This window comes from Drosophila grimshawi, unplaced genomic scaffold (assembly GCF_018153295.1).
Source record: "Drosophila grimshawi isolate 15287-2541.00 unplaced genomic scaffold, ASM1815329v1 contig_848, whole genome shotgun sequence".
In the NCBI taxonomy this organism is placed as follows: Eukaryota; Metazoa; Arthropoda; class Insecta; order Diptera; family Drosophilidae; genus Drosophila; species Drosophila grimshawi.
Window position 1 is genome coordinate 19,627,568 of NW_025063692.1, and position 27,433 is coordinate 19,655,000.

The 27,433-nt window shown below is 40.2% G+C and overlaps 7 protein-coding genes across 7 annotated transcripts; 3 read left to right on the forward strand and 4 right to left on the reverse strand.

The window, feature by feature from the left end:
* Positions 1-89: 89 nt before the first annotated feature.
* LOC6564693 (putative uncharacterized protein DDB_G0283223) lies at positions 90-2,138 on the reverse strand. Its single transcript, XM_032738178.2, has 3 exons — positions 1,919-2,138; positions 1,704-1,790; positions 90-1,517 (listed from the first exon to the last, which is right to left on the reverse strand). The coding sequence occupies exons 1-3, from the start codon at positions 1,976-1,978 to the stop codon at positions 1,134-1,136; spliced, it is 531 nt and encodes a 176-aa protein (XP_032594069.1). The 5' UTR covers positions 1,979-2,138; the 3' UTR covers positions 90-1,133.
* Positions 2,139-2,803: 665 nt separating this feature from the next.
* LOC116805539 (smad nuclear interacting protein 1) lies at positions 2,804-4,732 on the forward strand. Its single transcript, XM_032737889.2, has 2 exons — positions 2,804-3,605; positions 3,685-4,732. The coding sequence occupies exons 1-2, from the start codon at positions 3,007-3,009 to the stop codon at positions 4,460-4,462; spliced, it is 1,377 nt and encodes a 458-aa protein (XP_032593780.1). The 5' UTR covers positions 2,804-3,006; the 3' UTR covers positions 4,463-4,732.
* A 77-nt stretch (positions 4,733-4,809) lies between these two features.
* Positions 4,810-5,855, forward strand: LOC116805540. The gene is made up of 2 exons (XM_032737890.2): positions 4,810-5,085; positions 5,702-5,855. The coding sequence occupies exons 1-2, from the start codon at positions 4,810-4,812 to the stop codon at positions 5,816-5,818; spliced, it is 393 nt and encodes a 130-aa protein (XP_032593781.1). The 3' UTR covers positions 5,819-5,855.
* Positions 5,856-5,913: 58 nt separating this feature from the next.
* Positions 5,914-11,161, reverse strand: LOC6564705 (cell wall integrity and stress response component 2). The gene is made up of 3 exons (XM_001991419.3): positions 9,902-11,161; positions 8,771-8,973; positions 5,914-6,041 (listed from the first exon to the last, which is right to left on the reverse strand). The coding sequence occupies exons 1-3, from the start codon at positions 10,524-10,526 to the stop codon at positions 5,991-5,993; spliced, it is 879 nt and encodes a 292-aa protein (XP_001991455.2). The 5' UTR covers positions 10,527-11,161; the 3' UTR covers positions 5,914-5,990.
* On the reverse strand, positions 10,826-13,709 carry LOC6564704 (GATA zinc finger domain-containing protein 10). The gene is given in 3 exon segments (XM_032738121.1): positions 10,826-11,822; positions 12,275-12,308; positions 13,362-13,709. Coding segments are annotated over 3 exon segments (1,368 nt in total). The 5' UTR covers positions 13,699-13,709.
* Positions 13,710-18,069: 4,360 nt separating this feature from the next.
* On the forward strand, positions 18,070-22,130 carry LOC6564703 (protein suppressor of forked). Its single transcript, XM_001991417.3, has 9 exons — positions 18,070-18,365; positions 18,432-18,754; positions 18,822-19,097; positions 19,218-19,521; positions 19,895-20,086; positions 20,175-20,588; positions 20,870-20,977; positions 21,046-21,355; positions 21,738-22,130. The coding sequence occupies exons 1-9, from the start codon at positions 18,288-18,290 to the stop codon at positions 21,983-21,985; spliced, it is 2,253 nt and encodes a 750-aa protein (XP_001991453.2). The 5' UTR covers positions 18,070-18,287; the 3' UTR covers positions 21,986-22,130.
* Positions 22,131-22,779: 649 nt separating this feature from the next.
* LOC6564702 lies at positions 22,780-26,589 on the reverse strand. The gene is made up of 2 exons (XM_001991416.2): positions 26,160-26,589; positions 22,780-25,376 (listed from the first exon to the last, which is right to left on the reverse strand). Exons 1-2 carry the CDS (start codon positions 26,556-26,558, stop codon positions 22,920-22,922), a joined length of 2,856 nt encoding a protein of 951 aa, XP_001991452.1. The 5' UTR covers positions 26,559-26,589; the 3' UTR covers positions 22,780-22,919.
* Between the last annotated feature and the right edge of the window lie 844 nt (positions 26,590-27,433).

Here is a 27,433-nt window from a genome sequence, read left to right on the forward strand (position 1 = left end):
CATATGTGATTTACTGATTAGTGTACACAGCGCACATACTTATGTCATACACTATAATTAGCGCACCATTGATAAAACCAAAGACAGTTATTTGTGGGATTTCTTTTTTAAAAGGGATTTTTCTCGTTTAATAACCCTTCGTACTGAAGAAATTCTTTAAGTTTTCATCACATAAATAAGTTGACAAATGAGATCAAACATATTACATATATACGTATCTTAAGTAGTGTATACAGTTAAAGAAATGAAATACAAAAACAATTTGAGTGGGAAAAACATATCACTAAAAACTTGGCTAATTGATGTGGATCATGTGTATGTGGCGAGAATAATATCTTATAGATACAACACAGACACAAACTCCCTGTAGAAACCGTTCGCTTTAATGTCTGCTTTCATTGTTCATTTTTTTCTTTACACGTCATAAATATGTGAGATGTACTTAATAAAGCGAACGGCTTTTTAATTGATTTTTGAGTTTGCTTATTTTATTATTAGTTTTTTTTTTTGCTCTATATGCGGGCAAACGTCTTGAGGGATTGTAAGCGGTTGTAGTCATATTAACATGCGTATAAATATGCAATTATCGTAATAAATACTTATAATTAGTTGCTTGGTTTTCATTGTTTTGCCGTATTTTGTTTAAATATTATAATTTTGGTATTTGAAAGCAATACATTTAATACGTACTACAAATAATGAGAAGTTTTAAAAACTTGCGCCATTCTCTATCCGCATTTTTTTATGTCTTTGTCTTTTCGTCTTATCTATCATGGAAAAGTGCATTAAAAATGCCCATTTCTACATGATACAAATCAGTCTGAGCAATTACAATTCAAAATTTTCTTGCAAATTACAAGTGGTAGTAGGTTGAGGAGGGAGAAGGGGAATGAGGAGTTAAGAGGGTGAAATGTTCAACAAGCTTTTAGCTATTGAACAACAAATTGGCACACTTATTATGAGACATTTAGAGAACATGAACGAGACATCAAACATCTTAAAAGTTATTTGTTTTGTATGTTGAACATCTACAAAGCAGGCGATGTTTGGAAAGGTTTGGTTGTTGACTTGGTCGTCAAAGCTGTGAAGCCAGTGAGAGTGTGTGAGTGAATGCCTTAGGCCTGGTTAAGAGTTTAGGTGCAGCAATGATGGCCGCTCTTAACGTAATAATTGTGCATGGCAACAGTGCCGCTTTTGCTGTATGTGCCGCCGCTGTTGTATTGCGAATTGCCGCTCAAATTGGAGACGCCTCTAAAGATGAAGGCGCTGCCAATGTTGCCCAAGTTGTTGTTGTGGTTATTATTATTATTGTTGTTGCTGATGTGGCCCGTCAAATTGCCTAAGTTTCTAATGTTACCCAAGTTGCCGATGTTCTTGCCAATGTTGCTGGCTGTGGCCGTCGACGAAACCGTCGTCGATGATGATGCACCGGCATTGTCCGTATTGGTGGCCTTATCAAATGCCTTAATATGACTCGTAATGATCCTACATGTAAATTGACGATGCTGTCCCGGCTCCTGCGCAAAATCGAATTTGAAATTAATATCTGTTCTACGAATGCATACAAAATGCATACATACATGTTTCTATGAGTGTGTGACTGTGTGTGTATGAGCTGTGTGTGTGGGTGTTGGTGTGTGTGTATGTTTGTGTGCGGGTCAGTGTTTGCGTGTGCGTGTGCGTGTGCGTGTATTTCTACATACCTTTGGCTGTATGGGAAAACAGCACCAGAGTATGAACGCTATGAAGGCCACCAGTGTGCCCACAAGCAGTATGAAATCCTCAATAGTCTGAATGTGAGAGAAGAGAATTAAATCAATGTCTGCGTGTGGTAGTTGTTGTTGTTGTTATTATTTTTACTGTTGCCGACTGTCTTTGTGTGCGTAATATTATTTGTGTTGTTGTTGTTGTGACTTACCGGCTCTTCGCCAAGCAGCACATGATTAATTAGATAAATGAAATCATCAAATGGTGTCATTGTGAATGCCAAAAATCCCGTTGAATTGCAGCTTGCAATTTTTTTAAAAAATTATTTGATTTTTTTTTTACTTTCGCTACTGCGTTTGCCGAGCTTTTCTATTGGTGTCTATTTCAATAATATCAACATGTCGTCGACACAGACACACTAGACACTATCACAAAAAAAAACTTAAAAATTAAATTCGCAAGCTCTGCTCAAAATTAAATGTGTCAAACGCAGCTGCAGCGGCATCACGGGCACGGGCTTTGTGAGGAGCTTGACGCGATAAGCTAAGCATGTCGATTAATCGCGTAAGCGACGATGCATTTTTAAACGATAGTATTGCAATACTAAAACATCGATAAATAGTTTCACTTGCATTATTTTGATATATCGGTATACAATGCTTGTGCAAATATCAAAGTTAGAATTGTTATTAACGAATTCAGATAAGCTTATTTACTTATTTATTAAATATAGTCAGTAATGAGCAATTATATAGCCTCAAACTTAAAATAAGGAAACAAGCAAGCAATAACAAAAATAATGATACAATTTCTTCAAACTAATCAAATTTTTTTACACTACTACAAAGAAAAATAATTATAATCCTCAATTGTGTTCTTAGGACCTAAGATTAACATCCAAACATATTAAGGTTAACATTTGAAAACTTCCTTTAGTTATCGGTAATTGATTTTGATTCTATATCTTATGCCTGCGCCTCACCTTTTAACTTTTTCTTTTTGCACAAGTTTTATAACTTTTTCAGCGCCACCTTGTGGTGAATGTGATCACCTTAAAGTTAGCCCTACACACCTGTTGTAATCGTATGCACGAAACAGTGTTGTTTCGTTCAAAAATGTCTCCGCAGCTTCACGGTGGTTGATAAATACTCAAATGCAACAGTTCTAAAGCCATCAGCTGTTTAAGTCGAAACCCCACATAAGCCAGAATCACCAATAGCATTCTTTCAAATCTATTGGCTTTTTCCCTTTTTCGATTTGTCAAACAGCACTTTCCTTGATTATTCTAAGGAAAATAACATGAAAACTGCCCAAGCGCGCAGCTGGGAGCGTGCCGCGCGGAGCGACAACGGATCGGCGGAACACAGCAGCGACAACGATGCAAATGCAAAGGCGGCAAATCGCATGAAAAGCAAGACGACGCGTAAACGAAAAGCAACTCGCGACAGTTCATCCACATCCAGCACCTCTTCCAGCAGCAGCAGCAGCAAAAGCAGCAGTAGTAATAGCCGCAGTAGCAGCAGCGGTGATGCTTCAAAATCCTCGGAGGACGTCAAACGCGTCAAAACCAAATCGAAAGCAATCAAATTAGAACAAAAACAAATCAAACGTGAGCCTGCAACACTGGAGAGCAAAGTGCAGGAGCAGCGCTCCAAATGGGACAGCCCCGAACGCAGCGCTGCCGCCCAGCGACACACAGCCGGTAGTAAATATACAAATAAAACGCGCGGGCGGGAACGGGAACGCCACCTTGAGAGAGACAGAGACAGGGACAGGGAGCGGCCGCAACAACGATATCGTCCAAATCGCGATAGGGATCGACGTTCAGAACACCACCGTCCGCGCAGCAACGAGCGTCGAGAAAGAGATCGTCAACGTCGGTCGCCGGAGGGACGCCGGTGAGTAACACTCTATCCATAATGGAATATATTTAATATATATGTATATAGATAATTAATATCTATTTTATTTTCACAGGCGCAGTCGTAGTCGCAGTAGCAGCCCACGGGGTGAGCGATCCTATAGAGGAGTTGGTGGCGGTGGTGGAGGAGGTGGTGGAGTAGGAGGAGGAGGAGCACGCCGTCAGCAGCATCAACGTCGCAACGACAATCGAAATCGGGACGATGCCGAACAGTTTGAATGGGGTAAACCACAAGACAAAGATAAATCGCAGCCGTCCAACGATGATGCTGAACCCGTGGAAAAGGAGAAACCGAATTTTGGGTTGAGTGGCGCCCTCACCGAAGATACGAATAAAGTGAATGGCGTTGTCGTCAAATATTCGGAGCCACCAGAGGCGCGCAAACCGAAGCGCCGCTGGCGTCTGTATCCTTTCAAGGGGGAGACGGCGCTGCCAACGCTTCACATTCATAGGCAGAGTTGTTTTCTGGTTGGACGCGATCGCAAAGTGGTTGATCTGGCCGTTGATCACCCCAGTTGCTCCAAACAGCATGCGGCGCTCCAATATCGGCTCGTGCCATTCGAACGGGATGATGGCAGTCATGGAAAGCGTGTTCGTCTATACCTTATCGACTTGGAATCGGCAAATGGCACGTTTCTCAATAACAAAAAGATCGATGGACGCAAATACTTTGAGCTGATGGAGAAGGATGTCATCAAGTTTGGCTTCAGTTCTCGAGAATATGTTCTGCTGCACGAGAATAGCAAGGAGGATCAGGAGGATGATGATGTGCATATCAAAGAGGAACCAATTGATCCCCACGACGAACAGTCGATTAATAATACACAAAACTGATGCGTCTAGCAATACACCCACACACTCGCTCCCCAACCTGCCTCTCTCTGCTGTCGTGCACATACACACACACACACATACACACAACTAGTTTATCTTGAATTGTAAAGTAAAAACGATATGCATGTCAAAATTATTGTGTTACCCCTAACCATCGTATTCCAAAACCCCAATGTGTGTCTTGTCGCACTTGGGGCACGTTTCAGCGTGCGATTAACTGCCAAGATTAAAATAAATGGCAAGAATTATTATTCTATTTCCCCATCAAAATTCGCATAAATTTGTTTGTCTTCAGCATTGCTCGCATTTTCACAAAACACTCTTTGAGTGCAGCGTCACACAACAGCATGTCTAAGCGTTCCACCATCCACATCTCTGTCTGCATCTGCATTTGCATGCGCTGTTTCTCCTGGGTTGCGGCAGAAGGTGCTGCGTCCGCTTCTAGGCCAAGTCGTCAGGTGGTGCAGCCCACCTGGCTAACGCGACCCGATTTAGTTCCATCGTCTCAGGCTGCCAAAGTCAGTGTGACGTCACAAAATCTTCAAGAGGCGGCCAACATCCGCGCCACCATCCAAAAGGCCGTCGATGAGGGCAACTATGTGGTTGCCTCTAGTCCGCAGCAGGTGAGTGGTTCACTTAGAGTAAGTTTTTGCTCCATGTTCCTAGCGATGTTCCTGACTTGCCATACTTCCATATATTGACCCGTTCGAGTCAGATTGGTTCGTTTTTGTCTTCCTTCTGGCATATTTAACAAACACTTCCAAAGTTGAATTAATCAAATTGTCAATCACAGTTTATCAACTCGTTAAATATTCTAAAACTGAAAATTATTTTGTGGCACATTAAAATATTGCAGCCAACCATCAGTGTTAAGAAAATATACACAATATTAGCTTCTTCTTTCTTTACTTAGAATACTTACCGATCTCTTGACAGGATACTTAGCTAAACTAGATATAGTCAGTAGTGAAATGTGCCAATTTTGTGATAATGAAATATAATCTTCAAAGCACATCATAGCATATTACGTCGTCTTGGCCAGGAAACATGTTTAAACTCGAAGGCCACAGAACACTTCAACCCGAAAAAGTTTCTCGAATTCGCGCAGGAATTTGCTTTGATGGCAGAGCTATAGGCTCAGAAGGAGGCAAGTCGCAGTGCATGAAGCCTCTTCATAATAATATTAATATATGATAATACGACTGAGGTAATTAAATGAACTCTTTTACAATTCCACAGTTCCTTGTTGCTCTGAGCCAAATGAGCAATGCTGGCTTCCTTGGAGCCCCAATGACATTGCCAATTTTCACGTTGCCAAATGCGAATTGGTGGAGGCCGCAAGGGTTATTTGGCTGATTTAATGATTTATTATGTTTCAGTTATAACAAATATATATAGGTAATTATATATATATATATATATATATATATATGTATATATGATGATATATATAATATATGACTTTAAATACAAATTTCATTTGAAGTAGCTCTCAATTCATTCAATATTTAGTTGGTGTGGTTTCCCCTTAGCGATCGAAGAGATGCGGGAATTTGAAAAGTTTACGCGCCTTGAGAAACTGCAAAAAGTTGAAAAAGCGTTCGCAAAAATGTGCATTAAATTGAATTTCTATTTGTTTTTATTTAAATATAAAAAAAAAAATAAAAAACGTATCAGTAATCAATATGTATGCATTTAGTAATAATTAAATACATATATTATATGTAGCATATTAAATTTAACTACCAAACAATTTTCAACATTTTTGGTTTTTGTGTCATGAACGTCTTTTTGTTGTTCTTGTTGTTGTTTTTTTGTATTTATATTTTGTTGTTGCATTTTTTAGCCCATACAGATAGGGTATGCATACATATATTTCGGGTATATCGCTGTACAAAATTTTTAAATATTAGTTCTCTAGCACTAAACAAAAATGCTCTAAAACACATATGTTTATATATATATATATATATATATATATACATACGTATATACACATATATATTATGTAATGTATACAAACATACTTATATGTGTGTATAGCGTGTTTACTGAAAATCAAGAGGTATACATTAGTTTCTGTGTGTGTTTTAATTATAACTAGGCGTTTTTTATACATATGTATTATATTTATATAATTCGCGCTAATTGTGTGTATATCAAATTGTTGCATTAAAAAAACGTTACATTTTACAAGATTTTTGTTCCCTTTGCAATGAAAACCGACTTTAAGCATACCAAAAGAAACAAATAAAACTGGGAAAACAATGGAAATGAAAAGATCACAACGGCATGCCGAAGTTTTAATACACTTGCAGAGGATTAAAAATCAATTATAGTTGACCGACTCATGTTTGGATCAGTTTTGTATAAATTGTAAAAGGCATAGTAAGTCTCGCTTGATGACTTTGTTCAAGAAATCAATCAATCAATAATCAAAAAATTAAATCAAAAAATGAACACTTCGATCGATCCTATAGTAGCTATATAATAAAATTTGGTCATATTGTATAAGGCAAAAAGTTTGGTCAAGATATTCGTAAAATCTAAACATGCTCTCCGTTGACTTGCTATGGCAGCTATATGAAACAGAAATCCGATACGACTGCCGTCGATATATTTATTGACTGGGTCTCCAAGGAATTGTCTATGTTTCGTATGGCTTTACTGAAAACTGTGTTACTATTAAGCGGTTGGTTAATTGAATTTGTACATAATAAGCGTTAAGTGTTATTATCAAAATATGTTAAATACATTGGATGAGTATAGTCGAAAAACTATTATCATAAGATCGAAAAGTTAATAAGACATTTTTAAATTTCAAGATATATATCTCATTGAAATTGGTAAAAAAAAAAACGATTGATTCAATGGTGGCTATAAGGCTGATATATGTGTGTATATATATATCGAAATAAGCAGACGGACATGATGTCAAACTAATTTATAGATATGGATTTTTTGGTTTTTCTTTTTCTTTCTCGCTTTCTGATGAAACTCTCTGCAAAGGTTTCGAAAGAACATCGATGTTCAGCGAATTTATATAGATTTCAGTTTACACAGATTTACAGTTAAACAGTTTTAGAGTACTACACGAATACTATATAGTACAAAGATATTCATGCTTCATCAAGCTTGGGTTCACAATTAGCTTATATAAGAAAAAGGCTTTTAACACTAGATTTCTTTTATTATAATTTTGTTTTTGTTTATATAGATAAGGCGTCTTTCAGATTTGCTAGCACAGTGTGGAGGGGGAGTAGTAGAAGATAGAGAGTGAGAATAAGAGAAAGAGAAAGAGAGAGAGAGAGAGAGAGCGAGAGAGAGTGAGAGAGAGAGAGAGAGAGAGAGAGAGAGAGATAGAGATGGGAAGAGGGAGGGAATGTGTGTAGTATGTAAAAACTGATCTAAGCTCTTTTGTTGGAATGCATCGTTTGGTGAAATACAAATAAACGTGTCCAAATTAATAGTCGGCTTAAGCTCTAGTGCAACTTAATATGGCTCTGGCGAATTCTCAATTTCTCTTTGTATTTCTCACGATATTCTTCTCTACTAAATGCTAAACACAACATTGTGGCTAGTCTTATGGTTGCTTTGTTGGGGCTTTTGGGCTGCCTTCATTATTTGGTATGCAAATGCAGTCGAACTTCTCAAACTCGAACAAAATTTAACGAGAATCGCACATCGAAATTGACATTTTGGATCGTTTCGATGTAGACGCCGATTCATTAATTCGAGTTGAAGAAGTTCGACTTTCATTTCATTTCTTTCTTAATATCTCAGTATATATTGCTACGTTTATGCGTCAGCTTAACATGACAATAAATGAGATTGTGTGTATGTATGTGTGTGTGTGTGTGCTTAAACTTTAAACAGAGCCACAGATGATATATACCAATACATATTCATATTCAGGGACATGCAATGATTTTCAAGATCTATACAATGTGCTATACTACAGATACTAAGGGTATGCTTAACAAAAACAACAGACTGCCTTTTTCAATATTGGATCAGTCTGCCCACAAATCCCCCCTCAAATCATACCAAACATAAAAAATAAAAATGTATATATATGGGAAAACCACAACAAACGACAATATTATAACTATATGTTCCGTTAAAAAAAAAAAAAAAAACAAAAAAAAAAAACTAAAACTAAAACTGCAAAATATTTCCAAACTTTCGTTGTTGTGGTTCTTTTTTGTCATAGAGAATATTCGTGATGTATTTGTTATGTTGTGTTGTCTCTCTAGCACATATGATAGATAGCATCTACAACATAGATGTATTCTATTCTTATCTAACCTCATCGATATCCTCGCCCTCCGAGGAGCTGCGTATGGTGTTATATTGGGAATTGCGACTGCGGAGCATGCGGAGAAAACTACCCACGGCGAAAATGGTGCGGCGATGACGATGAAATATACCCTGATATAAGGCCTCTCGTAAAGTCTTGCGATCCTCAACGTCCACCGATGACGTCAATGATGTTTGATGCGGCAGACGTGCTGTGAATTTAAATACACAATTAATAAATGTACAATAAAAAATATATATATGTATATAAAAACAAATGAATCAAATCAAAATAAACAAGACACACATGCGGCGATAAGGCAAATCGAACGTAATTACTATCGACCATGAAGGGGCCCGACTGTCAGATACCCTGTAGCCAGATCGACAGATATGCTTCTAACAGTCAAGGAACTACCTACACAGAAAACAATATATTTTGATCGACTTGATGATGAATTAAAAAAGTGAAAAGAATATAAAAGAAGCCACATTCAACTTCTTTGTGTTTAAAAATCTATCAAAAAATGGAGCTTAAATTTAATATCAATTTGCGGTTTTAATTGATTTGCGGCAGGGTGACAATTAAAAAGAAGTTAATTGGGAATGGTCTCTAGATAATTCAAATTAATTTGTGAATATATTCGGGCAAACACTTCACTTGAGAAGATCGCACATATTATATATATTAAGAATTTTTAATTGGTATTGCACAGTCTATATGATCCGGGATCTCGTGGTGGCAATCAGCGTTAGCCCCATAAACCCAATCGAAACTTATGTTTACGAACGTTTCTTAGATTGGGTTCCGTATGCGGCTTTTGTGGCCAGATAGAAACAAAATATCAATTGTGTTTATGCCTCTATGTGTATGTATGTGTGTGTGTGTGTGTTTGTGTGCGTCTGTGTCAAATTTCATGGTAAAATCAATTGAAACGAAATGACACTTGAGACCTTAAGGCACGCAACATTAATAAGAATAGAATCAACTATAGCACAAATGAAGTTTCGAGAAAACAATTTTCATAGATATTACATAAATGTGATGAAAATGAATAGCATTTCGCAATAAAGTAAAAAGCCTTGAATCTGAATGCATCTCGATTTGAGATTATTAATCGTTTTTCTTTTGACACTCACCTGCTATGGGTGACTTTGGTGACTTCAGCGAATATTCGTCCAAATTCTTGGCGCCTAAATCAAGCTTGAGCACCTTTTTGGTCAACTGCTTGGTCGCAGCCTCCATGTTGCTGGTCTTTTCAATTTTAATGTCCACATTGCGCTGACTAACGGCACTTTTTGTTGGCACCGCTGCAACTACTACACCTGCTGTTGTTGCTGTCGCTGCTGATGTTGTTGTTGCTGCAACTGTTGCTGTTGCTACTGTTGTTGTTGTTGTCTTTGCTGCTGTTGTTGATGTTGTTGCATCGTCGGCACCTGCTGCGTCAATGGTTACATCTGACATGTTGTTGTTGTTTTTACTGTTGCTGCTGCTGCTGCTCGTACTGCTGATGCAGTCTTGCTTATCAATATGATTGCTGCTGATGATGCTGCTGCTGATGAAGCTGCTGCTGGTGGTGTTGGTGTTGCTGTTGTTATTATTTTTATTTAGATTAGATGTCGATGCTTGTGAATCGCTGGCACTGGCGGCCGTTAATGCGGCAAATTGAATGCTGCCGCTCGTTAAAGTTGTCGTTGCCGCTGTCGCTGCTAACGTCGCTGCTGTTGTTGCTGTAACTTGTACGTCGGCAGCAGCCGCAACCATTGTTCGAACGCGACGCCAAATACGCAATAGTTTGGCTCAAAATCCGTTTTATCTTTGTGTTCTAGCCCGTTATTAGCTGTAGCAGGCTTTTGTTGTTATATTGTTGTTGCTGCTTCTGCTTTGGTCGTTGTTTGTCTGCCGTTTGCATATAAAAACGATTTCCGATGACGTGCGGCACTTTCGCTTTGTTCAGTACTGGGCTGAGCTGTGCTGTGCTATTTTGTTTGTTTGTTCTCGTTTGGCAATTGATTGCACTGGCTGTTGTTGCTACTTATTGTTGTACGAATATTTCAGTTGTATTATGTTGGTGGTCTGGCTTCGTTGGGTATTTGCATTTCACAATTGCCAGCAATATCAAAATTGGCGCCATATAGCGCCACCTGTTGTGTATAATCGGTGAGCGTAATGAGCGGCAGTCTGCTATCGCACAGGCGCAATTGACTCAAGTTATCGATAATTTCATAAAGCTTGCGCTGCTGCTGCTGCTGCTGTTGCTGATCGGGTACTTCTGTAAAGATACTGTTACTGCTGCTGCTGCTGCTACTGTTAATATGATTAATTTTGTTATTGATATTGTTGTCGCTACACTGCCTGTTTGCATAATCGCACATGCTGTCCTTTGCCGGCGTTATGTGTACGCGTATAGCATCTGTTCTGGCGTTACCGTTGATGTTTTCGGGCCCCGTCTGGCAACGTTGCAAATCGTTTAAAAATGTGCTCAACTGACGCTGCTGCTGCTGCTGCGACGGATCATCAACTGCTTGCTGCTGCGGCCAGGCTTCCAATGAATAACGGCGCTGCTTCTGTTTCTGTTGTTGCTGCTGCTTTTGCTGTTGATGATGTTGCTGTTGCTTTATTGCATTACGCTGGCCTATCGATTGCAGGTACTTTATATTGGCATGCAACCCCCGTTCGTAGTAGCCGCTAGCCAATTGCAAGTACGCGTATAGATCGATGCGACAATTTGCTAGGTTTTCCACCTTTGTCGTATTAATATTTAGCACACGGTGACCATAATTCCTGCTGCTACCACTGCGGCGTTCTGACGATTTGTTTGTGTTTGTATTGATGTTGTTGTTGTTGTTATGGGCGTCATCGTCATTGTAACGCGCCCTCGTGCTTGTTCCAGTAGTAGTTGCTATTGCCGCCCCTTGACTAATTGCTAAATGGTTGACGGCGCCCCTGTGTCAGTTTAACTGACGTTGAACGAGCGCCTTCAGTTGGTCGCAGCTTTTGGCGCTCTGGATGCGACGCAATGTATCGTTGTATGTTATTGCTGTTATTGTATCGCCGAATCTGTAATTAGCCCCAACCATAAAAAGCGAGGCCGGAAAGAAGGCAAACATTTAATTATAACAATGCCACCAACAAACACAAACAATCACCTAAAATCCATTCACGTACATACAAAATACAACATACACACACATGTACATTCTACGGCAAAACAAACAGGCAACCCACAAATGAAATGAAACACAAAATGCAGAAAGACAAAAGAATGAGAATGAGAATATAACCAAAAAGGTGGGGTTTGGCTTCTGGCTCGCCAATATATAATAATCAAACAATTCACAAAAAAAAAAAAACACAAACACACACACAATGAAACAAATAGAGAGTACAGTTATTTACTTATCGTTATCGCTTATGGACAGTGTCAACAAGTGAGGTTAGGAACGACGCGGAAATGTCTCCATTTTGTTTTTGATGATGTGGCACTCGGAATGGCCTCCCAGCGGTATTACCTTCGGTCAAAGGTTACCTCAGGCCAATACCTCACTGGTGTATTTCATATAATCAATAGTTGATATAACAGTTAAATAAAATAATATAAATGAATTGGACTGTACTGCTCCATTAGCTACCTTTTGCGAAGGATATTCATTTTTTTCGGAATTCCAAGAATCCATAACAAGAAAACATTGAGAACTCAATGATCATTATAAAAACGACTCTAATAATTGTATTTTTTCCCTCGATATTCTAGTGCATCAATAGTGAATATCGCAAAATAAACCACAATAATGAATATATAAAAATAATTATAAATAAAATAAAAAGCAGACATCCAGATATTTATTAATTGACAAATTCTTTAAAACTCTGGATATTCTTCAACGCAAATCGTTAAATTCTTAAAATAAACGCTGAAAGGCAAATTATATTTTCTTTTTGTATATTTGTGACAGGAATATTCCTTTGGAAAATTACGCTCTGCCCCTCGCTCCTCTTCTATCTGTGTTTCATGAAGCCAAATGCATGTGACTTGACGCTCTCCCAGGGGATATTCCCTCTTGCACTTTGCCTCTTTTGCATAACATATATCCATATATGTATGTATGTTTCTATGCAATCATTAAAATGTGGATAAACCCACAGCACAGCTCACAGCTTATCAAATCGCTGTCACTGACGTCAGTTGTGACAGGGGCGGAGGCGGAGGGGGTGGTGCTGGTGCTGGTTGTGGTGGTGGCAAAGCCCACGAAACCCGAGCTGGAGATGTGACGGAAATTTCATGTCAGCCATATTGCCGCTGGCCAATGATAGCACAAGTTCTGGGGTAGGGCCCTCTGTAACCTATATACATATTAACGAGACCCACTTTCACCCTCACAACCTCACAAATACACACACCCATTTCAATTAATATTATGATTGTTTGAACAGTGATGGCTCAATAAGTAGAATGTTTCAATTAACTTTAAAATTTATATAATATTATATTCTAAGTTTAGTGAAAGGGATGGATTTCAAACAAAAACTCATAGGCGAAATTTAAAAATTGCCACACAACTGCATTATGGCTTCTTCGAATCCATTATGAATTATGACCGGGCGATTGAAAGCAGCGGTTATAACTTTGGCATAATTGAGTGTACCTGGGAAAGTAGTGGACATGTGTGGGTAGCTCACAACGATGTTGAACACTGGAGGCTGATGGGTGCATTGGAGCTAAGGGACGATGGCGACTACGTGGGTGGCGACGGTGACGATGGTGACGCGAATGTCCTTGAGGGTAGCGACGGTTCAGATGCAGTGACGATTGCTGCAGCTTAAAGTCACGATAATGATTGGCGACCTCGTGCTGGTAGCGCTCCGGGCGAAAGCACTTCATGTTGTAGATGCGTCGCACGCTGAGACACGGCACAAACTTATCGCCAACACGCATCGGTTGTCCCACAACACTTAGATCGGACATGGATATATACAAGCATATATATATATATATATCACGTGTATATATGAAAAATATTTAAACTTTAAGCTTAGCGACAACTGCACAACTAAACCGTTTGGGCTCAGGCAACAAAGCAAACTACAGACTTGACATTGATGTGTTATATCCCAGAGAACCTAATCATACAAAGCCTCTGGGTCCTCATAGACAGACAGAGACAGAGAGAGGGAGAGACAGAGACAGAGAGGGAGGGTCTCGAAATTATGTACAAACATTTGTACATTGATTGGATACAGCACAACACAAAAATCTGAATTTCTGTCTGGCAACAATTTGCGGTTATTTGTTATCACGTCACACAGCGATTTGTTGGAGGAGTCGAATTCCTGTCAGACCCACTCTAGTTGGGAGTGCCTGACTAGCAGATATTCCATAGCCTTACCTGATCTGCATACAACTTAACTGGCTTACTTCTGAGCAATTTAAGTATCTAAAAATGTAGTACCAAAAATTCAGTTCCTAAAGATGACCCTCAATATTAATCGTTATGATAGAGCTTGCATGACAAATTTGTGGTATCCATATATGAAGGTCTACTCCGTAATTGTATGCAACTAAACATACCCGTTGTGTGCATGTCGATGTGTACAGGGTATAGAAATGAACAGTTGTTCAGGGAGTCCTCAGCTCTGCCTTTGCCAATAGTCAAATTAGTCGTTTTCATGTCGTTAACTATTGTAACTGGTACATCCTCCATACCTCAAACAAACACTACCTCAACCTCTGGCCTTCCGTCCTCCCACTCCACTTTCCATTCATATTCCCTCTTTGCCACTCTTTTGGCCCATTTGCATGTTGCTGCTCGGCGCGTCAGCAATAATAAGCCAAATAATGTTATTCAAATGCAAAACAAATATTGTCAACAAATAAGTGCTATAAAAAGCAAATATTATTGTTAGGTCGTCCCGTATTTCAGTTGCGCTATATGAAAGCATTATGCCACAGATACATACATACATACATACAGCTGTACATATATATGTATATAAAGATCTGTACAGCTTGTCGTCGAACATTCAGAGATCTCGAGCGTTTAGTCGATTGGCCTCGTCTTAATTGAGCTATGAAGCTGATAAGCATCGAACGAAAGCTCGCTAATTACAATATTAAAAAAAGCAAATGATAATACATACATATATATATATATATATATATATATATACATTATATACATATAAACATAGTACTTGAATAGAGAGCTGTACAAGTTGCCTTGGGACTTAATTAACCTATTGGTCAAGATTCATTATTCGTTTTAACAGTATTCTTTTTTCTCTTTACTTTTCTGCAGCCCACAAAAACCATTAAAGACTCTTTAACTGTTACCATTAAACTGGTCTACAAAAATCAATAGATTCAAACAAAAAAAGTGAAATTCATTTAGCCAAATTAAACCAAAAGAGGAAATAATTTTGCATTATTATTTGCGCGTATCAAAATGACTTCGAAAACCAAACGTTTTCATTTGTTAGCTTTTTCTAGTTCGAGTTTGTATTTATTTGTACAAATGTATTAACATCGAGAACGTCATACAAAACACTTTTTTATCGCTGTTGTTGAGCTAATGACACATATTTGAGAGTGTACACAAATATATATTGATATGCTGTCATTTTATGGACAAACTCATAGCATATACATATATAATTGTCGTCGTCGTCCAACTAATGCAATTGAATGATTAATATGAAATTTTGATGATGGGAAGACATGCGATTTCTACAGTTGCACCCGAGCCAAACTTACTCGGAACAATGGCAAAAAAGTTGAAGAAAAAAAAAAAAAAAAAAAAAAAAAAAGCTATGAACAAAAAGCGGAACATTACTGCAGCTGCCTATGTGGCACTGTGGCAGGTCTATTGTTGAACTGTCGTTTGCAAGTTTCGGAGGCGATTTGATAATCAATCAGCGGACGAGCCAGGTGTGTTCCCCCCGGCACCACCCCAATCAGCGCCATATTATATGAGTAATTGGTGCAAAGGACCCACTAAAAACTGAAAGCAATTTGCCAAAGCGAAAGTGGATGGAAGAGGGATAAACTAGATAAGTATGAATATTATTACACAAGAATATCAAACTTAATTTCAAAAATGTTACTGAGTAGAGTGATCGCTCGAAAATTATACTTATAGACATACGAGGAATCGTTCTCGTACTTTAAAAACATATTTTTTATATTTAGGTAAGTAATTTTGGAATATTTACATTTTAACAATATTTTTTGCGAATGCTTTTAACTATATTATGCGTTTAATTATCAAATTCCTAATTATGCTCTATTGATTTTTATGCATTGTTGGATATTTTATTTGTATATTTTTGTATAGATAATTAAAAAATGTTGATACTTAAATTAATTCTATATCAGAATCAGCTCGAAAAACGAAACGCTTGAAGTTATGACAGATCACTGTATGCGTATGTATGTGTGTGTGAGTGTGTGTGTGTATATGTGTGCATTTGAGTTAAAATGCGTGCGTAACAGTTGCCGTTCCAAATAATTGCCGTGTTTACTTGCTTGCAAAGAGTCAAATGCGGCCGAATTGGCGTATGCAATCCACGTACATATATAAAAAAACAACGGTGCATGTGTATGCACATGTATGTGTGCGCCTGAATGTAGGCAAGCAGTTCAGTATAACAAGAGCTACACGCCTGCAGCCGTAGGTCACTTAATGCTTTAAAATTTTGTATGTGCTATTAAAACACAAAACCGTTGAAAGTTGTCAGTGTCTGGAAGGAGGTGGCACTAGGTCAGAAAGAGAGAGCGAGACGGATAAAAAAAAGGGCAAGTATGAACGTGTTTCATCAAATGACACTGACACCAATGTATGTGTGTGTGTGTATATGTGCGAATGCATACGTGAGTTTTCCCTTTCACACGCATACTCGCGCAAACACACACACAACTCACACATACAGCTTAGTATGCAATCACAATCAGCAAAAAGTTTTTGTGCTCCATTTTAACACAAAAGCCGCCATGTGTTTGTTGCCACCGTGTGTGTCCGTGTGACATACTTATTATTCCTTATCACACACACACACACAATCACATTCAGCAGCACAGACTCACAGTGCGCACTTAATATTTTTTTCACATAGACGGTTAATAAACTGCTACCGCATCGCTGGCAAACAGTACTGATGGCAACAAGAACAATAAACATAAGCTCACTTATACCAATATAGAAGCAATAACAACGACAACAAGGCACACAAATACATCAACAGGAAAGTGACGGCGTCCGCACTCAGATTGGACTTGGCACCAATGCTCAATGATTGCCATTGAATAATTTATTTAAATTCAATTAAAAAGCTCGAAATGCAAAAATGAGAACAAAAAAAACAGAAATTCGTTGAGACAAGAGCGAAAACAACAGCCGAACAAATAAGCGCAAGTTAACCGTATTGATTGCTTACCAAGCAATTAAATGTACCGCTAATGCTAACCTCTTTTTGTCGTTGTTCAACACAACAGCTGGTCCTATCTGTGTGTGCCTCCTTCGAGTGTGTGCGTATGTGTGTGTCTACTCTTTGCACACACTCTCTCCTTTTTGGCAGTTAAAACTGTCACTTGCAATTAGTGCACAATGATTTTTTTATAACGTTGAGCTCATCGCCATCTTTCACGTGAGATTACTACGTCAAATTTACGTAATTTATATATTTTTATTTGTTTTTAAATATGTCTGCTGTTAAATGCGTTTCGTTTCGGTTGATTGCCACGCTTGATTGTTTCGTTTCGTTTTGTTATTTGATATTTTTTCGATGTATTGTAAGCTTATACACTTGTGTATATATATATCGATAAGTCTCCAACATGTCACGATATATCTTGTAACGTCAGCCTGCTGTTACCGCCACATTGCAAACGCAACAAGCTGCTGTAAGACCCCAATAGTGGGCAAATAAGCCAAAAAAAGTAAAGTAGCGCAAAAATGTATTAGAGTAATCCGGATTCAGTTGTATTTGCATTCGTTCAATAAGCTATTATACTGTCATATTAATTACAGCTTATAAATTTTGAAAGTGGTATAAAACATATCGGTGAATATACATTGTCAAAGATAAATTCAACGCTGCTATCGAAGTATTGGAAAACCATATTGTGCGAGCTTATATCTTGTTTTTTCTTATATGCACTTATCAAAATACGTTACTTGTATTGATATTTTAAAAAAATTGTATATTAAAATCATTCCTATCTCAGAATGCAATTTTAAAAATCATCCTGTTCTATATCCCAATCGGAAGTTAGTCGATAGTTAGCAGCAGTTCGTATGAACTGTGAACCTGCTCCCAAGTGTGAACCAGTTCTGAAAACTACTACACAACACTGTTAAATTATCAAGCCGCATTTTATTTATTGTAGACAACTTTGATAATTTTCTAGCATATGAAATATGGAATTATAAATTGATTTCCGATTTCTGTTGTTGGTGTTGTTTTTGTGATTTAACATTTGAAAAAGTGCTGCACTAACAAGTGCCCAAAACCGCCACAACGGCCGAATCAATGAATAAAACGCCTTTGGTGCCGGCAACGCCAACCAGCGCAATGACATCGGCCCGGGATCTAATTAAAATTGATATAGTAAGTTGCGGTATAGTAAAATGTCAATAAGTGTTTTCACTAAAATGCAAATTGTGCTATGTGCAGGAATGGGGCATGGAGCGTTTGGTGCGCGCCCAACAGGTCGTCGAGCTGCGTCCCTATGACATCGAGTCGTGGTCGGTGATGTTGCGCGAGGCGCAAACGCGACCCATTCACGAGGTGCGCAGTCTGTACGAATCTTTGGTGAATGTGTTTCCCACAACGGCCCGCTACTGGAAGCTGTACATTGAGATGGAGATGCGCAGCCGCTACTATGAGCGTGTCGAGAAACTCTTTCAGCGTTGTCTGGTCAAAATTCTCAACATTGACCTGTGGAAGCTATATTTAACCTATGTGAAGGAGACCAAAGCCGGCCTAAGCACACATAAGTACGCCAAGCCATAACTAATTTGAATTACATTACATACTAAGCTTTACTGTATTCCATGTGCATAGAGAGAAGATGGCGCAGGCGTATGATTTTGCACTGGAAAAGATTGGCATGGATTTGCATTCGTTTAGCATTTGGCAGGATTACATTTACTTCTTGCGCGGCGTTGAGGCCGTTGGTAACTATGCGGAGAATCAAAAGATAACCGCCGTTCGTCGCGTCTACCAAAAGGCGGTCATCACGCCCATTGTGGGCATTGAGCAACTATGGAAGGATTATATTGCCTTTGAGCAGAACATCAATCCCATCATCTCGGAGAAAATGAGTCTGGAGCGTTCCAAGTGCGTATTATTGCCTTTAATTATTATGCCCATTTTTACACTTTACCTTCAATATGAATTATTTGTATGCTACTAAGCTCAACACATATTGGATATTGATTACTATATATTTGTTTATAGGGACTATATGAATGCACGTCGCGTGGCCAAGGAGCTGGAGTATCATACGAAGGGCCTAAATCGTAATCTGCCCGCTGTGCCGCCGACGCTGACCAAAGAGGAGACCAAACAGGTGGAGCTGTGGAAGCGTTTCATCACCTATGAGAAATCGAATCCATTGCGCACCGAGGATACGGCGCTGGTCACACGTCGCGTCATGTTTGCCACAGAGCAGTGCCTGCTGGTGCTTACACATCATCCGGCTGTCTGGCATCAGGCATCTCAATTTCTGGACACCAGTGCGCGCGCTCTCACCGAGAAAGGCGTGCGTAGTCGAATTACAAAAAAAAGAAAGCAAAACAAACAAACCAAAACTAAACAAACAGCTGCTGCAGTTGTTGCAAATAGAAAATCATCTATGCCAGCAAAAAAAACAACCAAAAATTCTGTCTCTTGTTGCTATATTGTGAAGTGTCGCCCCTTGGGTAACACGGCACGTGGCAGCTGCAAAAAAAAAATACAAAAAAATGAAAACAAACAGAAGAGTGACTCCACTTGCCGCGTTGCCTTTGGCATTGGCCGCACGCGTTTTACTCGACCCGTCAACGATCACTTAAAAATACTCAAACAACTATCAAACTTGCCACTTTCAATTAAACTAACACAATTCGTTTACATTCGCCCCTCTCCACACGCAGGATGTGCAAGCGGCGAAAATCTTTGCAGACGAATGCGCCAACATTCTAGAGCGTTCCATCAATGGTGTACTGAATCGCAATGCGCTGCTCTATTTCGCATACGCGGACTTCGAGGAGGGTCGTCTCAAGTACGAAAAGGTCCACAGCATGTACAACAAGCTGCTCACGTTGCCCGACATTGATCCCACCCTGGTAATCAATCATATTCAGTCATAGATAGCTTGTATACTTAAATTATAGTCGATTAATGCTCAATCTTTTTCTCTTTATTTTTATTCAGGTTTATGTGCAGTACATGAAATTCGCCCGTCGCGCTGAGGGCATCAAATCGGCTCGTGGCATTTTCAAGAAGGCACGCGAGGATGTGCGTTCGCGGTATCATATTTTTGTGGCGGCCGCATTGATGGAGTATTACTGTTCCAAGGACAAGGAGATCGCATTTCGCATCTTTGAGCTTGGGCTCAAGCGTTTCGGCGGCAGTCCTGAATATGTCATGTGTTATATTGATTATCTCTCCCATTTGAATGAGGATAACAACACGCGAGTGCTCTTCGAGCGTGTCCTTAGCTCCGGTGGCTTATCACCGCACAAGAGCGTGGAGGTATGGAATCGCTTTCTTGAGTTCGAGTCCAACATTGGCGATCTGTCCAGTATTCTGAAAGTGGAGCGACGACGTAGTGCGGTCTTTGAAAATGTGAGTATAATCATCTCTCAATTCAAATCAACCAATCAATCTCAGCTCGATGATAGCTTCGATTCCCAAATGTTCGTATCACGATTTTAAAAACTGATCTATAACGAAATTAATTGGATAACTAATTCATTAAGCAGTCACTTAAAGAGTTTTTAATGGTAGCATCCTCTAAACTTTGTATGTAGACGACTTTAGCCTCACTTTAGCTGTGTGCTAAGTTGTACAATTATGTGATTAATTCCAAATACATCATATTAATATAAATATAATGTATTTGGCAGCTAAAAGAGTACGAGGGCAAGGAAACGGCACAGCTCGTGGATCGCTACAAGTTCCTGGACATGTATCCCTGCACCAGCACCGAGCTCAAGTCCATTGGCTATGCAGAGGTAAATATTTCAATCATTAATCTATTTGACAATCAAACTTAATTAACGAATAATTTATTTTTGTTTAGAACGTAGGCATCATTTTGAATAAGACGATCGGTGTCGGCAGCGGTGCAAATAGTCACAACAGTGGCGATGCCGATGGAGATGGGGAGGCGACACAGCCGCTGCCGCGACCCGATTTTTCACAGATGATACCATTTAAGCCGCGCTCCTGCGCACATCCTGGCGCCCATCCGCTCGCTGGCGGCGTCTTTCCGCAGCCGCCTGCCCTGGCCGCTCTATGCGCCGCTCTGCCGCCACCAAATAGCTTCCGTGGACCGTTTGTCAGCGTAGAGCTGCTCTTTGACATCTTTATGCGTCTGAATCTGCCCGAGTGTATGTTATATCCAACAAATTTGATCATTATGCGTAGAGATTGTGCACGGCGAGCACTTGAATCTATTGTGCCTCCGCCCAATATCAATACCAAAGCCATATGCCCGACAGTGGGAAAACATAAGGTCAATTTTAGAGACTATAAGTCTATATGCACATTGGTATTATACCCATGCCACAGAGAGAGGATTGTCACATTTGTGGCAACTTTGAAATGTATGCAAGCAACAATACTTGCTTATGGTCATTCTGTAATATTGACACTTAACTTTTCATAACTTGGCCCATTTTTTCGATTTGTATTTAAGTAATGTTCATATAGCAATAAGCACAAAAGGTATTTATTGTCAGGCCGAACTTAATCCATATTTGCCATTTGCAGCTGCACCCCAACCGAATGGCGACAACGATCTGACGCTGAAGATATTCGATTTGGCCAAGTCGGTGCACTGGATTGTGGACACGAGCACGTATACGGGCGTACAGCATAGCGTTACGGCAATGGCGCCGCGCCGACGTCGCCTCCTCCCCGGCGGCGATGATAGCGACGATGAGCTGCAGACAACGGCGCCGCCCACCAACGATATCTATCGACTGCGACAGCTCAAGCGATTCGCCAAATCCAACTAAACCAATCCAGTCAAGCTGTCTGCCCGAAAAGCAAACATTTTTTTAGAACATTTTTTTTTTCTCTCCCCACAGCCTTTTAATCCTTTAACAATTGTATCAAGTACAATGGCAACATAAGTTCATATAAAATAATATATAAAAAAAGAAATAATATAAAATACAAATTTGTTGCTGCTTATTATTTGAGTGAAAGTAAATAAATGAAAAATTGATTAAACAGTTTTTATATGATGATCTATCTGATTATCTCTGATAATATTAACAGCGACAGTCAGTAAAACATTTAAGGATGCGACACAAAAGAGAAACCAAGAAAGGAAACTATAGAAACCTTTTTCGAGAAACTAATTTTGATTTACTGACTAGCAGAATCAGAATCAGAAGTCTATGAATATTAAAAAAGAGAAAATGCTAAAGATTCCCAAGTTTTTGTTTGTTTGTTGATAATTTGTATATATGAATACAAATGAATAAGCCGATGATGGAATAAGTGAATAAGACTTAAGCTAAAATATTAAATACTAAGAGTAGATTTGATGGAATTTGTATATATTTATTTATTTACATGAATCACAAACGAATACAATTGAATAAATTAGTACTCAGACAGAGATAAATATAATAATAATAATAAACGAATTGATCGATTGGATGAATCACAAACAATTAAATGAGTACTTAACAAAAACAAAACGAAAACGAAAACAAACACAAAATAATAAAATAGCTAAAGATATTGCTGATGCGATAGCTACATATATAATTTGTAATTAAAACATTATTCATTTTTTTTTTTTCAAATGAATGCCTGAAATGAGTACTAAAATGAACACTATCAATTAGAAATAACAACAAAATTGCACTAACTACACGTGAATAAAATGTGGGTGTTTTCTGAGTGAGTGAGTGAGTGTGAGTGTGAGTGTGAGTGTATTCACTTCTCCTGCAGCTGGGCGATTGTGCAGCGCTTGCGATGCTTATAGAGACCCGCATATTGAGCGAATCGCTTGCCACATGCAGCACAACCATAACGCTTCTCGCCCCGATGCAAATTAAGATGGGCATAATAGGCGCTGCCAACGACAAAGGCCCGACTGCAATACGGACACACCTTGTCCCTAATGTTTAGATGGGCGCGCAAGTGGCGATCTCGCTCGTGGGCCGTGTAGAACGCCTTGTCGCAGCGCGTGCACGGATAATCCCGTTTCTCCGTGTGCCGCTTAACATGCTGATTCAGTTTGCTGGCGTTGACAAAGCCCCGGGCACAATGCTCGCACACATACGGCAGCTCTTTGGTATGGCTGCGCTGATGCACCCGCAACGATGTCGAATTGAAGAACTTCTTGGGGCAGTCGGTGCAACAGTGTGTCCGCTGACCCAAATGGCGACGCAGATGCGCCTGGAGGCTGGTGCGCAACGAGAATTTCATTGCGCAAATGTGACAGATGTGCTCCAGCGGATTTGTCGCATTCGTGCCACGCCGCATGCGACGGCGTCGCTGCAACGGCTGCATCTCATTCAGCTGCTGGTCCAAGTGAACGTTGCGCTGATGCCGCAGATAATCGCTGCGCCGCTTAAAGCTCGCCGTGCAACGTTCGCAGTTGAATGGCGACACGTGCAGTTCGAGAAACTGCAACGCCGCATAATACTCATAGGTCGGCTGCCAGTTGGCATTGTTGCGCTGCAGCGCCGCCTGGCGTGCCTCCTTGCACTGACGATACTGGCAGCGAAACTCGATCAGACGACTCTTCAAACGCTCAACGGTTATCTGCAGATTGCATTCCTCCTGCAGGCGGGTGCACAGCGATTCCAGGTGACGCAAGCGCTGCTTACGTTTCGTATAATCCGGATGTGTGGTGCACCACAGCTGCTCGTAGCTCTGATACACCTGGATGATCTTCAGATTGCTGTCGCGCTGCTGCAACGATTTTTGCAGCACACGATTTATGGGCACCACATCGTCCATAAAGCTGAACGCCTCGTAGAAGCCCCAACGTGTGCCCTCGCCACCACCTCCAACCGCCAGTTCCTCTCGCTGGCGTTCGCGTCGATAGTACTTGACATAATCGGTGAGCTTGCGATGCAACATCTGCCAGCTGAAGCGATCCGGACAGCCGGCGAATGTGTTCAGCTGGGCGGCAATGTTGTGCCAGGCCTGGCGTCGCTGTTTCCTCGCATGATAGTCCAGATGATTGGGATCCCAGAGATTTGGATGCGATTGATAGAGCTCAATCAGTTTATTGGTCAGCTCCAGACTGAGGCGCATCCGTAGCTGTCCACCCGTCGACAGGCTATCCTCGGAGAAGGACTCTTTGCCGTGCGGATCTTCCTTGTCAGGATATTGCTCAATCTCCGCCTGCTGCGCATTCTCCTGTTCTGCTAGACTATGTAGCAGTGGCGTGGCTAGCTCAGTTGTAGTTGCCGCTGCCACCAGCTGCTGCTGCTGCTGTTCCACTCGCTCCACTATCTGCAGCTGCTCGGGTTCTTCTCCGGCAGACTGTTGCTGGTGTTGCGGTTGCTGCTGTTGCTGTTGCTGCTGCTGCTGTAATTCGTGCTGCTCGAGCTGCACCATAAGCTCGCCCAGCGTCGCCTCCGATTCGGTCAACTGTTTGCAGTCGGCGGCAGACAGTGATTGCTCCTCACAGCTATCCTGCACATGCGCCTGATGACCGATCAGATTCTCAAAGATCTTGCCGCAGCCAGCACAGACATAGGGATCGATGTGCTTGTGCAGAAACTCCATTTCGGCATAATGCTCAAAGATGGACACAAATTCCGATTGTTTGCCCTCGACGACACTGTGCAAATAGCGTATCTTCTCTAGGCGATAGCGTTTCCTCAGCGACTGGAGTCGCCGCTGCATCGCCAAGCCGGACAGATTGATGCCGCACATACGCAACGCCAGCTGGAGGCCACGATGTGCCTCGTGGCGCCTCTTCACCGTTGCGGCGCAGCGCAATCTCTTGTGGGCATTGTGCCAGAGTATTGGATAATGCTCGTAGATCTCGAGCAGTTTGCGATTCTCGCGGGCAAAGTGCTCCTGGCGCTTGAGCAGCGCCTGCTGCTCACAGAGGAAGCGCAACTGATCGTAATGGACGAATTTGGCGCCCTCATCGAGATCACCCTCGGCATCGATGCGTTCACGCTGCTTGAGGAATCGCTGGCACAGCGTTGAGATCCGGATGCGCACATCGGTCACACTGAAGCCACGTCCACAGTGAGCACTCCACGCATCCGTTATCTGGCGCCACGAGTAGCGACACTGCTCCACGTCCCGAAACTCTGGATGCGATTGATCCCACAGACGGGGATGCGATCGATATAGCTCAATCAGCTGCTGCACATGCTCCGTCGTCAACTTCGCTGCCGTTTCCACACTGGGCAGGCCACTCTAAAAAAAAAAACACAAAAAATATATATAATATATTTAATATATATATTTAATAAAAAAATAAAATTACTTCATATAAAAAATGATTTTCTTCTTATTATATTATAGCTATAAGTCAGAATATGCAAAAATATATTAAAATATTGTCTTGAATTTAGCTTAAGTTTCCTATCATGGCATTTGATTTTTAGTTTAATCTTTAAAGAGCAACCCAAGAAACGAAAAGAATAATATCAAAAATTATAGTTTTTCTCTTACGAAATTGAATACTAGTAATTTATTAATATATTATATATATTGTAAGCTGAAAAAATCAAATTAATTTTCAAATCATGAATCAATTTAATTAGTTTAGGGGAAAAGCATGTTAAAAAAAATATCGGATCGAACTTGAAATTAATTGAACTATTTACGATTTTTTTGTTTTGAGTGTTTGCAATAACTTAACTTTAATGGAAATGAGAAATTCTCAAAATCATTATTATTAATATTATTTGAATAATTTTTAAATCTTAAAAACCTTCAAATACACAGGTGAATAAGAAAAATACAAAAGAAAAAGCTTGAATAAAACAAAACAAACAAAAACCTACTCTTTTTTCGACATATAATATATAATATATATATATAATATATAATATTTATATATAATATATATAGAATTAAGATATTACAGCAGCTCTCCGCAAAAGAAGTTCAAACTTAAGTTTCGCAGCTTTTTGCATTTCTTACATTTTTTGTTGCATTTATTTTGTACAGGGTATCTTCAGCACAGCTACTTACATCCGCAGTGAACTGAACTTGATCGTTCAGTTGAAATGTGTCCATCAGCTGTGGTTGCTGCTGTGGTTGTGGTTGCTGCTGTGGTTGCTGCTGTGGCTGTTGTGGCTGTTGTAGCTGTTTATCGAGCGAGTTGAGCTCTTGAACCAGCTGCTGTTTGAGTTCATTGACCTCGCAGTTGCTGCTGGACTGTTCGGCGAGGACCTCCTGCATGAGCTCATCCTCCGGTGCCTGTTGCCAGTCGGAGTGCCACAGCTCCATATGCTCGGCGAACTCATCGAGTGCACAAAGGGGTCGCTCCTCGCACAGCTCACACTCGATGCCATAGAGTTCGCCAGCACAGTTCCAAGTGTAGACGCTGCCGCATTTTTCACGCCCATCCTCAACAGCTGCTGGCGTCATTTATAGATGATGATGACGATATGATGATGACGATGATGATGATGATGATGACGATGATGATGATGACGATTTTGAAGCTTTGTTCTATATTTGTTATTGTTATTATTATTGGCTGCCGTTACTGTTTACTGTCACTTTTTAAGCCAGCTTGTAATTCGGGGCACTTCTCACTCAGTTTCAGTAGTTTCTATTTTTTTCTTTTTTTTTTGGCTTATTTCTTTTGCTGTTTTCTGTGCATGTGGGTGGGAGGGGACTTAACTTAAATTGTGCGACTGCGCAGCTTCTTGGCTTGTGACGTTGTGAAAATGTCGAAGAGCCAAAGAGTCGATGTTAGGGCCAACAAACCCGTTGCGGGACAATCTTACACACACATGCGCAACACACACACACACACACACACACAGCAACTTTTATTTGGTTTGGTTTTTGCTTTGGCTTTGCTTGTTGCCCGTTTTGCTTTGCGTGTTTTCTCTTTAGACGCTGCCGCTGCATATGCGTTTGTGTGTGTGTGTGTATGTGTGCGTGTTGCTGAGCAACAAGTATACAAATGTAAAAATAACAAATGTTAAATTTTCTCGTGAATGCCCGACTAACAGATAACCTGTACAGTAGCAATTCAATAAATTAGTGTACATAAAAACGCCCACGTTTGCTGTGCATCTTCTTTACTTCTTTAAAAATAAAATTAATAGATAATTTTAGATATATATATATATATAGTATAAGACGTAAAATGACAACGCTGCGAACAGCTGAGAAGCAGCAGCGAGGGCCATAAACAAGTGCAACCACTTTGCGCCTGCGCGCACAGCTCACACATATCTCATTACATACATGTGTGTATACGTGTGTGTTTGACTTGGGAAGCGGAGCAG